At 27.6% G+C, this 13921-nt stretch overlaps 1 protein-coding gene across 14 annotated transcripts in view; it reads right to left on the bottom strand.

The window, feature by feature from the left end:
• LOC105424132 (uncharacterized) overlaps window positions 1-13921 on the bottom strand; it is a 39551-nt gene that overhangs the window by 13322 nt on the left and 12308 nt on the right. For 12 of the 14 annotated variants that reach the window (XR_016139525.1, XR_016139523.1, XR_016139520.1 and 9 more), the window contains 3 exons: window positions 4563-4626; window positions 3963-4219; window positions 1578-1641 (listed from right to left, as the gene is read on the bottom strand). Coding sequence is in view for 5 of the 14 variants with exons in the window: in XM_089078190.1 (XP_088934316.1) it covers window positions 1578-1641; window positions 3963-4219; window positions 4563-4626 (385 nt within the window). In the remaining 9 variants the exon portion in view is untranslated. Of the gene's footprint in view, window positions 1-1577; window positions 1642-3962; window positions 4220-4562; window positions 4627-11952; window positions 12106-13921 lie in introns of all 14 variants that reach the window. The other 2 variants (XR_016139527.1, XR_016139526.1) reach the window with 1 other exon arrangement.

Here is a 13921-nt window from a genome sequence, read left to right as displayed (position 1 = left end):
ATTGAACATTGAAACTACTCTTCTGCGCAAAATCAATCCTAGAAAAGAAATATAGATAAATATTTACAATAAATTTTTTAAGGTCCCTTTTTCTAATATGTATGATAATAATGACAATGACGCAAACGTTTTTTAACATATTTAAACTTAGCGTTACAATATCTTCATTTATAAGAAAAAAATTAAAAACAGTTATTACATTTTTTAAATCCCAGTTATCGATTATCGATTAAGCTGATTAAAACTCAATTGCTACAACTTGGTTCAATTAGTTATAGCTAAGATATAAAAATATAAACCAAATTCATCTTGAAATCTCATTTATAATAGCTATGGTATGTCTCGTTGCTACTTTGTGCGTCACTGTACGTGAACTTGACGCAAGACGCTACTATAGTTCTTCATAAAAATATCTTAATGCTCGCCAAGACGAATTAATTTATTGTTGCCAATGAAAGAGTTGAGCAATCAAAGATTGTTATTTTCAAATAAAATAAAATCCTCATTTTTCAGCACTGCAATTAATAAAATATTATAATTGGGTACAATAAAAAAAGAGTTTGCTAGATCTCCGGTAAAGTAACATTTTTTTCAATAAAATTGTTTTCTGCAATTTCTGTGCAAGTCGTTAACAAAATAAAAAGCGTGGTAAAACGCAGCAATTGTGATTAACTATTGATATTGTTAGGAAGATCCTGTTCTAAGATTGATTGAGCGTAATGAAATTGAATTATACGAAATCGGATAACTACATAAATATTTCAGATTAAACTTATTTATATAAGAGCACAAAATGGGCCAAGCAAATGACTGATCTAATCACAGAGAATTTTTTCGTGATGTTTATTATTAATAAGTTGCGACACACATTAATCCCGCAGCCGTAGGAATACTTCTTGACATGACACTATATGCGGAAATCGCGTTTGATATGCAATTCGAATATAGAAGTTTTCCATTTGGAAGAATGATGACTAATCCGATGACTGAGAAAAAAAAACTGTGAAATCAATTCCACCATAATTCCATAAAACAAAGATGTCATGCAAATTGAAATGTATTTTACATGTATGTACTTATTGTTAGTGAATAAAATGGGTGCATTGAGTTCGAGTCGTGATATACTTGTAGTTTTCAATGACATTATCTTGAATTTAGCAGAAATAAGTGTAATCTGAATATGGCCGGAAGATGCGCAATAGATTATTGTGAAGTATGCTCTAAGCGTCAAGTAAAAGCATGTGTTTCAGCACTAGTATTACCATGGTATATCCCAGTCTCGGAGTTCACAATTCTTCCAGTCATGGCGATTTTTTGTAGTATATTTGCCACGCGCGAGATCATCAGAGACTGATACGTCCCTATCGTCCTTGCAAAGCTTCAATTTTGGCGTTTAATAATTTAGCCGAAGTTAGCACCGATTTCTCAAAATATTTCAGAATATTAAAAATCACAAAACAATCATATCAAGATAGAATTAAGAGAAACAATTATTTCATTAATCATTAAAAGAAAGTATCTTTTTTCTCAGCAAATTATAGCAATTATATATATATAAAATTTAAATTATTACTTACCACCTGTGACTGTTTCCAATGTAAAAGCATTAAATCGCCAATTTCCAGCTCTTTGTAACACGCACTGTAATATACAATACAATATACAATACATATACAATTCGAATATAATGATTTAAATATAAATTGATAATAAATATTAATAACAAACAAGAGTTTAAAATAAAAGAGTTATAACTAATTCTTGTATCGTCAAAATGTGAAGTTGACATTCTATATTTTCAAGTGTATTTTTGCATTTAATCATAGGAACTTTTTTCAAAATGTAATGTGGAAATTCTAAAAATTTTTTGAAGAGCCAAAATTCCATTAATTATAATATATTTTATATATTTTAAAAATGATGTGCAAACTTTACAGGTTTACAATATATTTCACTACAATATATTTCAAACTTGACAAAATATGAGGAAACAATTTTTTGTGTTCTCCCTATCAGTAAAAATAATGATAATACGTTTCCTGATAAAAAAAGAATTGGAAATTCATAAATTTTAGAATTTTTTAAACTTAATGGCATTTTATTAGAAACAAATATAGACTAGTATCTTTGAATATAGTTATGTTTTTTATCAATGTTCCAATAAATTTGTTCTCATTACATTCAGATTAACAACCAACCTTTTGCATTAAATATTTTTCTATTTTAATTAAATTTATTATTTATTAGGTTGTTACTTGTTAGCTTTACTTTACTTTAGGACAATTGAACTTAAGTGTCTAGTGGTCCTAAATCCCGCTAGAGGAAGAGGATTGGAGCGATAGGCCTACTATCCATTCTTTATAAAAAAGATACTAGCAAAAAATCCTAATCTAGAACCTCGGAACCTCGGAACCTTACTGCAAAACTACAAAGACGAACATGGCAACGGAAAATGACAATGATAGATGAAAAATGGGTGTATGGTAGCCACTCATGTATACGGCCACGTCGTGCCATGCCGCGAGATGGCGCGAACCAGATACATTTTCTCGTGCTTCGTTTTCACCACCAACTGCTATATAAGGCCGGCCGCGGTTACCGGTGTCGGCCTCGGTCGCCTCTCGGTAGCCATGAGATGTAGTTGTATGGCGACGCCTTTTTGGACCTCCGGGGCTCCGACCCCGGTGCTCCAATGCTCGTGCGGCCGGTAAGGCCGGCGGGACCAACCGATCACCCGGTCGTACTCCGTTCTCGGCCGTCAGCACCGATTCCTCGCGGCCAGCAATGGCGCAAGCAATCCGCCCGTCTCCGGATGATCACCAGCGACTGTCAACGCCGCAGGCAATCTGTCCGTCTCCGGGCGACCACCAGCGACCATCACGTCGCTTCTTTGGCCGTCAACGCCACGTTTGATCATCGGTCCACACAATCCCGGCTAGCACGGAAGGACAACGATCATGGCGGTTACACACGGCGCTTCTACGCTGACGCATCCACGCAATCCACGGAAGAATCCTCGGAGACACCCTGCGACGACAGACCAGGAGCTTCCCGAAGAGGAGGATCCGGGACTAGACAACGTCGCCGAGAAAGGCGCCGCGAATTCGCGCTACTTCGCGCCGAATACGGTGCACTAACTGCTTTCTTTCGCGGCACACAAACTTACACGAATCCCTCTGTACATAGCCAGCTAGAAATCAAGAATAAAAATCGATTGTAATTAACCTTTGCCTTTAGTTATTGACCCAACCTTCCCATCCTAGCGACTTAAGACCCTAGAATAAGTTTGCGCTACCGCTTCCGCTAATTCTACTCATTGCCTTCCGCCTTGCGCTCAACTCTCCGACGTTTATTCATCGCTGGTAGGGTTGGTCCACGACATCACGAATAAAAGCGAGATGCTTCTGCATCTTGATGGCTACGGCTGGAGTCACACACTCTTCCTCGCACTCACTCATGCACCAAGCATAACACCTACCGGCCTAATACGTCTCTTTACCCTACTAAACATCTCCACCTCAAAATTAAGTCCATCACATACTACAAGATAAAGTTCTACTTCCACAGGGGAAATAATATAGGCAAAAACATAAACTGAATTATATTATTCTATTTGAAACAAAGAGAAAAGATCAAGAATACTTTGAAGAACATCTCCCCCCCCCTCTCTCTCTCTCTCTCTCTCTCTCTATATATATATATATATTATATATATATATATATATATATATACACACACACACACACACAACACACACACACACACACACACACACACACAAAGTGTCCCCCAAAAAATGGCCAAGCGGTTATATGCAGGTAGAGCAGACTAAATTGAGATATATAAAGACTTAAAAAAATCTGACAGTATTGCTATAAAATATTAAGACGCAATAAGAAAGAGAACTGTTTTAATTTCAAAGAATTATTTAAATTTAATTCGTTTTTGATGGATAAATTACCTGTACTAGTCCGTGAAATATGTCATCCAAGATTCCTGAATCTTGATTCAAGGATCTGGTAATGAGTTTTTTACGCCGCCTCTTATGCATCGTCAAAAATCGACCGGTATGCCTGGGTCTATATCGATCGATATCCAAATTCTCCAGTAAAATTCGTTCCGCATTCGATAAACGTCTGAATGCTGTTTCTGTTGTAGATTCATTATGGACTTCTGGTAACGTGGCCGATGCACCAGAATTGTGAAATAAACTGCTATCTATAAAATAGCAGACATTTTTAGTATTTATTTAGACGATAAATTATTAATTCAAAATTTCTTTTTAAATATGACTTATATATTCATATTTCTAAATATGAAAAAAAATAATTTCTTATTTTGTGAGATATAAAATATTACAGCATCATTCATCTATAAGATAAAATATTTTGATATCTAATGTTTGATGTCCAAGGAAATTTTGTATAAAATTATTTTAAAACGGAGAAAAGATTGTTTCATATGAATACAAGATATTCAGTAAAGATAACATTTGAATGCTAATGATATACTTTAAATTAAAATAAATTTTTAAGTTAAAAAAAAATATAGATTTACTCACCGGAAATACGCACAAACACCGTGTTCTGCTCTTCGCTGTCCACTGTTACCTCGCCAGTTCGTTTCTACAATTTAAATAAATTTTTGATTAATAATAATAATTATTATTATTATTATTATTACATTAGTTAAAAATTATTTAGGAAGCAAAATATTTTAATAACGGTTTGACAAAAAATCCAATTTCATTATATTCAGTATGATATTCTTTAGGCAAAACGCAGATTTTTTTTCTAAAAGCCTTAACAGAATAATTTGTAATAAATTTTAAAGCAATATTTATTATGATGCTATCTGACTTATCTTTATCTGACTGACTATTTATCTTTATTATACGTATAAAAATAAAATTGTTAATAATATTTCTGTTATTATATTACACCATTTATCTTCAATTATCTTCAATTACAAACAGAACGAATCTTTTTAAGACTTAAGATATAAGATAATATAAGATAATATAAGATATTGCGCAATATAAAACAAAAAACTTAGAGCATAAAACATTCTATTAAAATGTTAAACATTCAGATTTTGAATAAGATCTGTGATGTTCTGAAATATCAAAGGTATACCATGAAGAGGGAATAGGCGTCGAAAACCGAATTAAAAATTGCATTGATTTATGAATTCCACACATTCGATTAATGTCTTTTGCATTAATGCTGAAAAGTTTTAGATATATAATTAATTGCACTACTCTCATAGATGTTATGTAATTCATAAATAAAAATTATCCCGTTGTGGTACCAAACACAGACACATCGAATATTATAATTTTTTAATTGAATTAGGTCAGTGTATTATATAAAAATGCACTTACAAATAAGTACTAAATCATTTGTAGACATAAACAAAAAACAAAAAAAAAATTTTACACCGGGAAAAATGTAAATTTGACTGAAACAATAAATTTTATAAGATTTAAATCTCTTTCTATCATCTTTTATAAACAGAATTAAATAATTTTGAATGACTTTAGATGACTCATACAAATTATTTTATTTAAAAGAATAAAAATTATCTTAAAATTTTGGAGGCGCCTCCATATAAAAAAACCAAATTGTGCTCATCGTAAAATGATTTTCCCTAAACAGAATAAGATTCTTCTGAAACATTTTTTCGAATATCGAATATTTAAGAGATAATCAATAAAATGGGATAGTTGTATAATTTTGGTTTAAAAAACAAGAATATTTTCTTGTAATTTTTTTTATATGAATCCTAATCCGCCAATAAGAATAGGCTGTCATGACAAGTTTATGAGAAAAATGAAATCGAAATTCTCCCTCCTCAAAAACGCGTTTTAAGACATTTTTAAAACTTCGTAATCGATACAGTCAATATTTTATAAACTAAACTTCGAAAAGAATTCAAATTAATGCTTGAATATTGTACTTTAATGAAAATATCAATTCATTTATTACATGCACCATTTCAAGTGCGCTTTTATTTTTAAAGGTTGGCGTATATTCACAGAATAAAATACGCTCTATAAAACCCATCGCAATTATTCGTAGTAAACATTTTAATAATTGATTTAATGGATCTTACATAATTTTCCGTATAATGGAATGTCACAATTAATTCTTCGGAAAATCTTTATTTTAAATGGTTTAAACAATCATTGTTTTTATATATGTTTATATATATATATATATATATATATATATATATATAAATAAAATAAATAATTTTTTACAAAATATGATCTTTTATTTCCATGTATCTATATCAAATCTACTATTGAAATTTTTATTATCTGTAACAGTTTCATATTGCATCGGGCAATCGTTCTATTTTAAATTCACTGTACGTTTAACTGTACATCTCTAAAAATAAAGCACACAAGAAATTTGATAATATCAATGATAAAGATTCGATATTTTCATATTAATCCTTCGTGTACAATCTGGATTTTTTGTACAAATAAGAATAAAATTATTATTTATTCTTTTATTTTCAAATTTCTCCAAAATAAAGGGAAAGTGTAATTTCTTCTTCAATTTCTTTTCCTAAAAAATTTTGTTTGCAGTGGGATCATCTGACACATCAAGCGACGCCAGTGCATGACAATTTGTCTTCAACCATCAAAGTTGTACATGTGCCAAGAAAGACTCAGGTTGCAATTGGTATTAGTGTTTTCACAAGTGAACTCACAAGTGGCTCATTTGAATCTTCTCTGAATTTTTTATCATTTTTCTAATATTTATTGTTAAAATAAGTTTTTACAAAATTAAAACTAAAAATGAGTTTTTCTAATAAAAGAATTTTATATCTAAATAATAATAATAATAAACTAAAAGTGACAGTCCAAACATCGAATATAAATGTTACATAATATAAAAGTAATATAACAGTAACTATACTATACTATAATGTTAACATATAACAGTAACATATAACATTACATTCTAGTTACATTATAATTACATAATTTTACTTCATATATACAATATAACAGGTCATGAAATTATTACATTGTTCCATTATGTATCAAAAACAAACAGTAATATTGGAATGTTATATAAATATATTCATTAATATTACAACATTATTTAATTTAAATTAAGCAAGATTCTAATCCAGCACGTGGCATTGCTACTAAACGCAGTGGAATTTTATTTCTCGTAAATAAAAATGCAAAATAAAATAGAAAAATTATATAATTTCAACCATTTCTAATGGTTTTTTTGAAATGGAATCCTCAAAATGGAGCTCCACCCAAATAGAGTCTCTTCAAATGATGGACTTCAAGATAAAAATAAATTATTATTATTATTTTAATAGTATAATTATGAATTAAGATGACAAAAAAATAATTATAACTAAAACTTATAAAAGTTATATAACATTAGAATCACTTGTTGCACTTATGTAACATTTCAATTATATTTATGTTATATATGTTATATTTGTTATATTTATATCATATAATTATATATGTTATATTTATATTATAGAATTTTAACATTTAATAAGTAGAAAACGTGAATAACGTGGAACATTACATGTAATATGTATGTGTTATATTATCTGTTCCATTTTATTTCATTTTCAGCAATATAACAGTTATACAATTTGTGTTTGCTGGAACAGATATATTCAACCAGTTCTGCAAAATTTATACGACCAGTTGAATTAGTGATGCTCTTTTTTATGGAATGTTGAATCAAGTCGAATGAATTCTAGTTAGAAAATTGATTTTTAAAAAATTTTACTTATATTTATTACATCCATGAATCACTATAAAATTCTTCTGCTTTCTTTCTTAAAATAACTATATTTCTTGAAGAAATTTCTTCTTGCAAATGTGTCTTTTTTTTTAAGATCATAATCTAAAGCATAAAACATAATAAAAACTTTTCTTAATATTTATTACTAAGTTATATTTTTATATCAATTTTTTCCTCAAGTTTTTATTAAATAAAACTTTTAATATTTCAATTAAAAAAATTATTTGGTAATGTAATAGAAATGTTGGAAAGTTTGAATTAGTTCAGACTTTTGAAAATATTGAATAAAAAAACTTGGGCAGAGCCAAAAAACCCAGCAGACAGAGGAAGTAAAAATATTGCAAACAAAAGATTAAAGTACAATGTTCAAGCATTAAGTCCTTATCAAAATCTCTCGTACATTGGGTTTGTCAGCTACAAATTTTCAAAAATAGTCAAAAAAGCATTTTTGGGACGTTTCAACTACATTTTTCTCATAAATCTGACATACAACATTTTTCCTTACAGATTTGAATTCGGCGTAATTATGGAAAGTATTTTCCTTTTCCAAACTGCAGGAGAAAAGTAAAATTTTACAGACATATCTATAGAAATATAGATATTTATAGAAAAAAATTGTAATTTTGCAATTATATATATATATATATATATGTGTATGTGTGTGTGTGTGTGTGTGTGTGTGTTATTATAACGTTATAAATATGTATACTTATTTATGAAGCTTTTATATAAAAAATTATCCACTACTCACTGTTACTTTTCATAATTCAATATTACACACACACACACACACACACACACGCGCGCGCGCGCGCGTTATATAGTTTACATTGAAACAGTATTTTATAACATTTATATAGTTACAATATACATAATTACAACATTAAGCTGCTACGTCTATGCGCTTATTTGTACATGTTTATTTTTTCACTGTATTATTTTAGCTTTTGATGTTTCGCCAGAAATGCTTGGCTCATTTTCTCGTTAACATTTTAACAAACATGTATGAGTATTGTTATACATAGAAATTATTTATAACTGTATTAAATTACTATCTTGAACATTTGATTACTATTTACTGATATATAAAGAAATAATATAAAGAAAAAAAAAATAATCGCTAAATATCAAACGCTATAAAATGCAATGCGAGCGAATTATGATATTTGTAGCTTATTTTTAAAAATGTAAAAAAAAAAAAACTATTATAAAAGAACATGACAAAAGATTGACATTAATTTTATTATACAAGATAAAAAAATGTGTAATCTGTCATAGATATACAAATCAAGTAAAAATAATTCCTTATATTTCATATTTGTCTTCTAAAATACGGCTCTGCTAAAATATTTAAAGTTAAGAATATTATTATCTTAAATAACTTTATAGCAACTTATAGCAACTTGTAATAGAATCATTTTTATATTAGTTAAAAATTATTAAGTTATTAAAATAATGTGATGCATTTTTTTTACTATGTAGAAGGATCAGAAACAAATTATCTTTAATTTTTCTCCAAAATTTTGAAACGATTTTTCCCGAATAAGTTTTCGAAATAGATTTTTCCCGAATGTCATTTCGTTAATTAGTTAATTAGTAGTGAATTCTAGATATTGTGATGTACTACTGTATTAATTCTGCATTAGTGTTTCCTTAATATAATATCAGTCAGCAGCATGATCTCCAGATACTCGTAAATGCGATTAATTTCAATGCAATATTGACTAAAATAAAATAGCACTGAAATGATATAAAACGGATATTAGGCAATCCTGTGTTTTCATCATAAAAATACTAATAATTTATTACTTGATAATATTTTCATCGCAAAAAAATTTTGTTTTTTCGTATATTCTTCTAATTTGTATGTCGATATATCGTAGCCAAAAGTTTTCTTAAAACTAATAAACATTTATTATAATAAATTATAAAGTATCAATCTAGCAAAATTCTCTATAATTATAAAAGCATATATATATATATATATATATATATATATATATATATATAAATTTGCCAGTATATATATATATATATATATATATATATAAAACTTGTCAGTTGTAGATTATGATGAGAAATATAATAAACTTTTTATTAACTTTTATGATAAAATTAAAATAAACTTTTTATTGCACACAATCATGAAATTAACCATCACAATCAGGAAACTTGTTGCTATAATTGAAAATAAAATTTATATCTTATTATTACAACATGAGATAATCAAAATTGATTTTCAAAAAGAAAATGTAAATTGTAATCTTGCTTATGCATAAATATCTAATGCATAATTAGGAATTTTGTTTAAATCTTCAATTTCTATTTTTTGCAAATATGAAAAAAATGTCAGTTATATATGTCATATTGTCTCATGATGTGAATACATTGATACAACCTTACACAGTATTTTATTTATTATAAAATTTAATTCTTATTTTTTGCTTTAATTTATCCACTTTTTAAAATTTCTAGATCATTGCAGTCATATTATGGTGTCGTACGTAGAAATATAATATTCTCCCAACATTATGTATCTATTTTTATTGCGTTCTGATTTTATAATTAAATAAAAATCAATAATCTATATAGAGTGAGTCACTATAAATTATTACTTTAATCCCTTATGTCATCATACATATACGTATATTTTAAAAATTCATAATTTTACTTAGAAATAAGTATTAAAATAATATATATTTCATTTTAATCAATAATAAAGATTTTCAGCTCATTGTTTCTCAACTAATTTTAATTTTTAAAAGTTTAAATATATATATATATATATATATATATATATATATATATATAAAAGATAGGTATATTTTTATTAAAAAACTTTACTATATAAAATATTTCTTTTTCGAGTATATCATTTCAATAGTTTTATGCAGAATAATGATAAAGAGATAAATAAATCGGTATAAAGAATATCGATATAAAAAATATATAATTATTTTTGAAAATGAGTATGCATTGCAAATCCGTAAAGAATAATATCGTTACTAAAATCGTTATGTATGTTATTAAAACAATCACTCTCAAAAAAGAATGGTTTTTCTCATGTTAATGTATTACTGGCAAATCAAGAGATAAAATGTGCAAGTAATATTAATTTGTTTTTAATAACAATACATAGTTGATGACAATAATAAAAGACTGTTGAACTTATATAATTTCAAAAAAATAATTACTAGTCACTAAACTTCAGTCATGATCATAAATGTCTTTTTATACAGAATATTTTAAAAGTGGAAGTCGATCGCTTGGGAGGTGATTGGAGGGACGACAAAAACAAGAAAAGAACTGATATGAGCAAAAGTCTGGAAATGCATTATGTTCGAGTTATCGCAATTTCGTCGCCGTTGAAATTTCAAATTGCTTTGCTTTGAAAATTGAATAAAGAGGTGGTCTTTATGAGTTTCATAATATAATTAAAATCAAATAAATGCGGGATGCTTTAGTTCAATTACAGAAGTGATGAACTGTGAAGTTTTGATTTCTGTCAAGGAGAGCTAATTGTATCTTCATACGGTGCATCCTAGTGCTAAAGCAGTCCGCAACTTTTATTTGAGTTTAATTATGTTATAAAACTCATAAAGACCATCTCTCTTTTCAATTTTGATCAAAAAAGTTAAAAACAAAGCAATTTGAGATTTTGACGTAAAAACAACGCATTTCCGATTCCGATTCTATGTTCAATATTCTTTCTTGTTTTTGGATTTCCAATTACCTCTCGAGAATTTGATTTCCATTTTTAAAACACCTTATATTTCTAATGTTAAAATATTTTGTCGATTCATAAATATTTATATAATAATTTATCTATAAAAAAAAAAAAAAAAAAACTTTAAACACACTTTTATCTAAAAGTTTCAATGTTATATCTAGAAAAAACAAATTTAAATCGTTATAAATTTCTACTTTGTATCTTTAAAGCTACTATCTAAGTTATGACAAACGTTTAAAATATGAGTCACAATTTATTTTTATATAATGCACGTATTCGAGTAAATATTCTTATTTCATCAAACTTTAACAGAATCAATTTGCATGAATATATTATTCCGACATTGTGCAATTATATCGCAATTATTTTTCTACTAATTATATGATAATAAAAATATGAAAATAATAAAAAATAATATGATTTACCGAAACACGAGATCATAAACTCAAGGCGGCAATTACAGTAGTGGGCTATGGCTGCTGCAGCCCAATTCCGGGAATCAAGCAGTGATAGTACAGAAGGTGAAGATCAGTGCACTTTTTGCTTTGTAGCATCTTCAAAATTGGTTGACTGATTTTCTGAAAAATTACAAAATTTCGTCGTGTAACGATATTTGTCCAAAAGGAAATAAAATCTTGCCAGAAGAAATGAAATCTGCGATACAATTCCAAAATTTGATAGCATCTATTCCATCCGACTACAATTTCGATTAATATTATCAAAGACAGATCAAATAGATCGAGCAAATATTTCAAACGAGTACATAAAGGAAAGAAGATAATTGAAATTTGCATTGACCAATACCTAACATATATATAAATGTATCTATACTGTCCAATATTTTTAACGAAATTTGAGAAATTATTGGAAAAAGTAATTGTTTATTTGTAAAAATCAGATAAAACATTTAGAATCCATGTTAAGAAAAAATTATGTAAAAATGTCATTGTTATCTAGTGCAAAGTCAGGAAAGTTGAGTCACACTTATATAAGAAGTGCTTGAAAACTGTCAAAATTTTACGCAAGCCAAAAATTTTCGAGATAATAATAAGCCAACATGCAATTTATAAGTTAGACCGCCAAAATGCATTCCGAGCTATCAGTCTTGCAATATCTATTTTTATAGACAAGTAAAAATGATCAAATGATAAAATTAAAACGATACAAACTTGTTGAAATATTCTTCTTGGAAAAAAAGAATTGAACAGAATTGAATTCGCGATACAATGCCATCTAAATTTAATTTTTAACATATTATTTATTATATATTTCTCAATATAAATAAATGTTGCAATTTACTTGGTACGCGTTAAAGATGTGAATACAAAATTTTTCAAAATATATTAAAATTAATTCTTTCTCCAAAATCCTCTATTGTACAAAACGTTTTTGTAAAAAATATAATACATTTATAAAATGCTTATGAATGTTTATGATCCGCAAAATTTATTAAATTTATTAGTATTTTCAACATTTTTACATGAATTTTTATTCATATAAAAATTTTCATGTATTTCATATATTTTGTAAAAATTTTTATTTATCGTAACATTATGACAATGTCTAAATTTTAATAAATAATCAAAATTTCTTTAAAAAAATCTTATTTTCTATTTTTTTCTTTTTTAAGAAAGGATTCTAAAACTTTCAAAAATCGAAATTTTTTTATTTGCATATTCTTATAGTACAACATTCATTTCAAAAATATGTTCCTATGGTGTTATTTCGTAAGTTATAAGCGATTTATTACAGATAGTCGTCCGAGCGAGATCAAAGCGGGGATCTTTTCGTATTTGGAGAACTTCAGGCACTCAACAAAGAAAACACAATTTCCTAGATATGCAGTGGCTTTTATATGTGTATTTTTTTATGTAACGATTATAATCTCAGTGATCTTTCGAATTCAACTTTTTTTTCAACTTTGGCTCAGACGGATATGTAAGCTAATATTATCATGAAAAGAAAATATCAAAGAGGATTTTATAGTTGTCTTAAAAGTAAAGAAAACGATGAACATAATTATTTGTTAGCAATGCAAGAAGTTTGCTAATTATAGTATAGGTAGTGCTTCGTGTGAATCAAAATCAAGAGCGCTGAAATCACAAAAAAGTTCATATTGCCAATTGAAGTAATTTAAAGGAGCTACGAGCTTTATAAAAAAATGAAAAGTCTGCTTTACGAATCCGGAATAAATCAGATTAGCCTGAAAGTAACAGTAAGTATGAGAAAATTGTGTCGTAATCTTTCAACGCATTTTTTTTGAAATTGTATTTGTCAAGTCCATTAATATCAGATCTCAAAAACTTAAATTACTCAAATAGCCTCAGCTTATGAATAATTCAAAATAACTATTATATCTTAGTGAACTTATAAAGCCACTAAAATATTAATAAT

The sequence above is a fragment of the Pogonomyrmex barbatus genome, unplaced genomic scaffold (genome assembly GCF_055798465.1).
Source record: "Pogonomyrmex barbatus isolate J1 unplaced genomic scaffold, ASM5579846v1 scaffold21, whole genome shotgun sequence".
Lineage (NCBI taxonomy): Eukaryota > Metazoa > Arthropoda > Insecta > Hymenoptera > Formicidae > Pogonomyrmex > Pogonomyrmex barbatus.
This window is presented reverse-complemented; position numbering and strand designations above follow the sequence as displayed.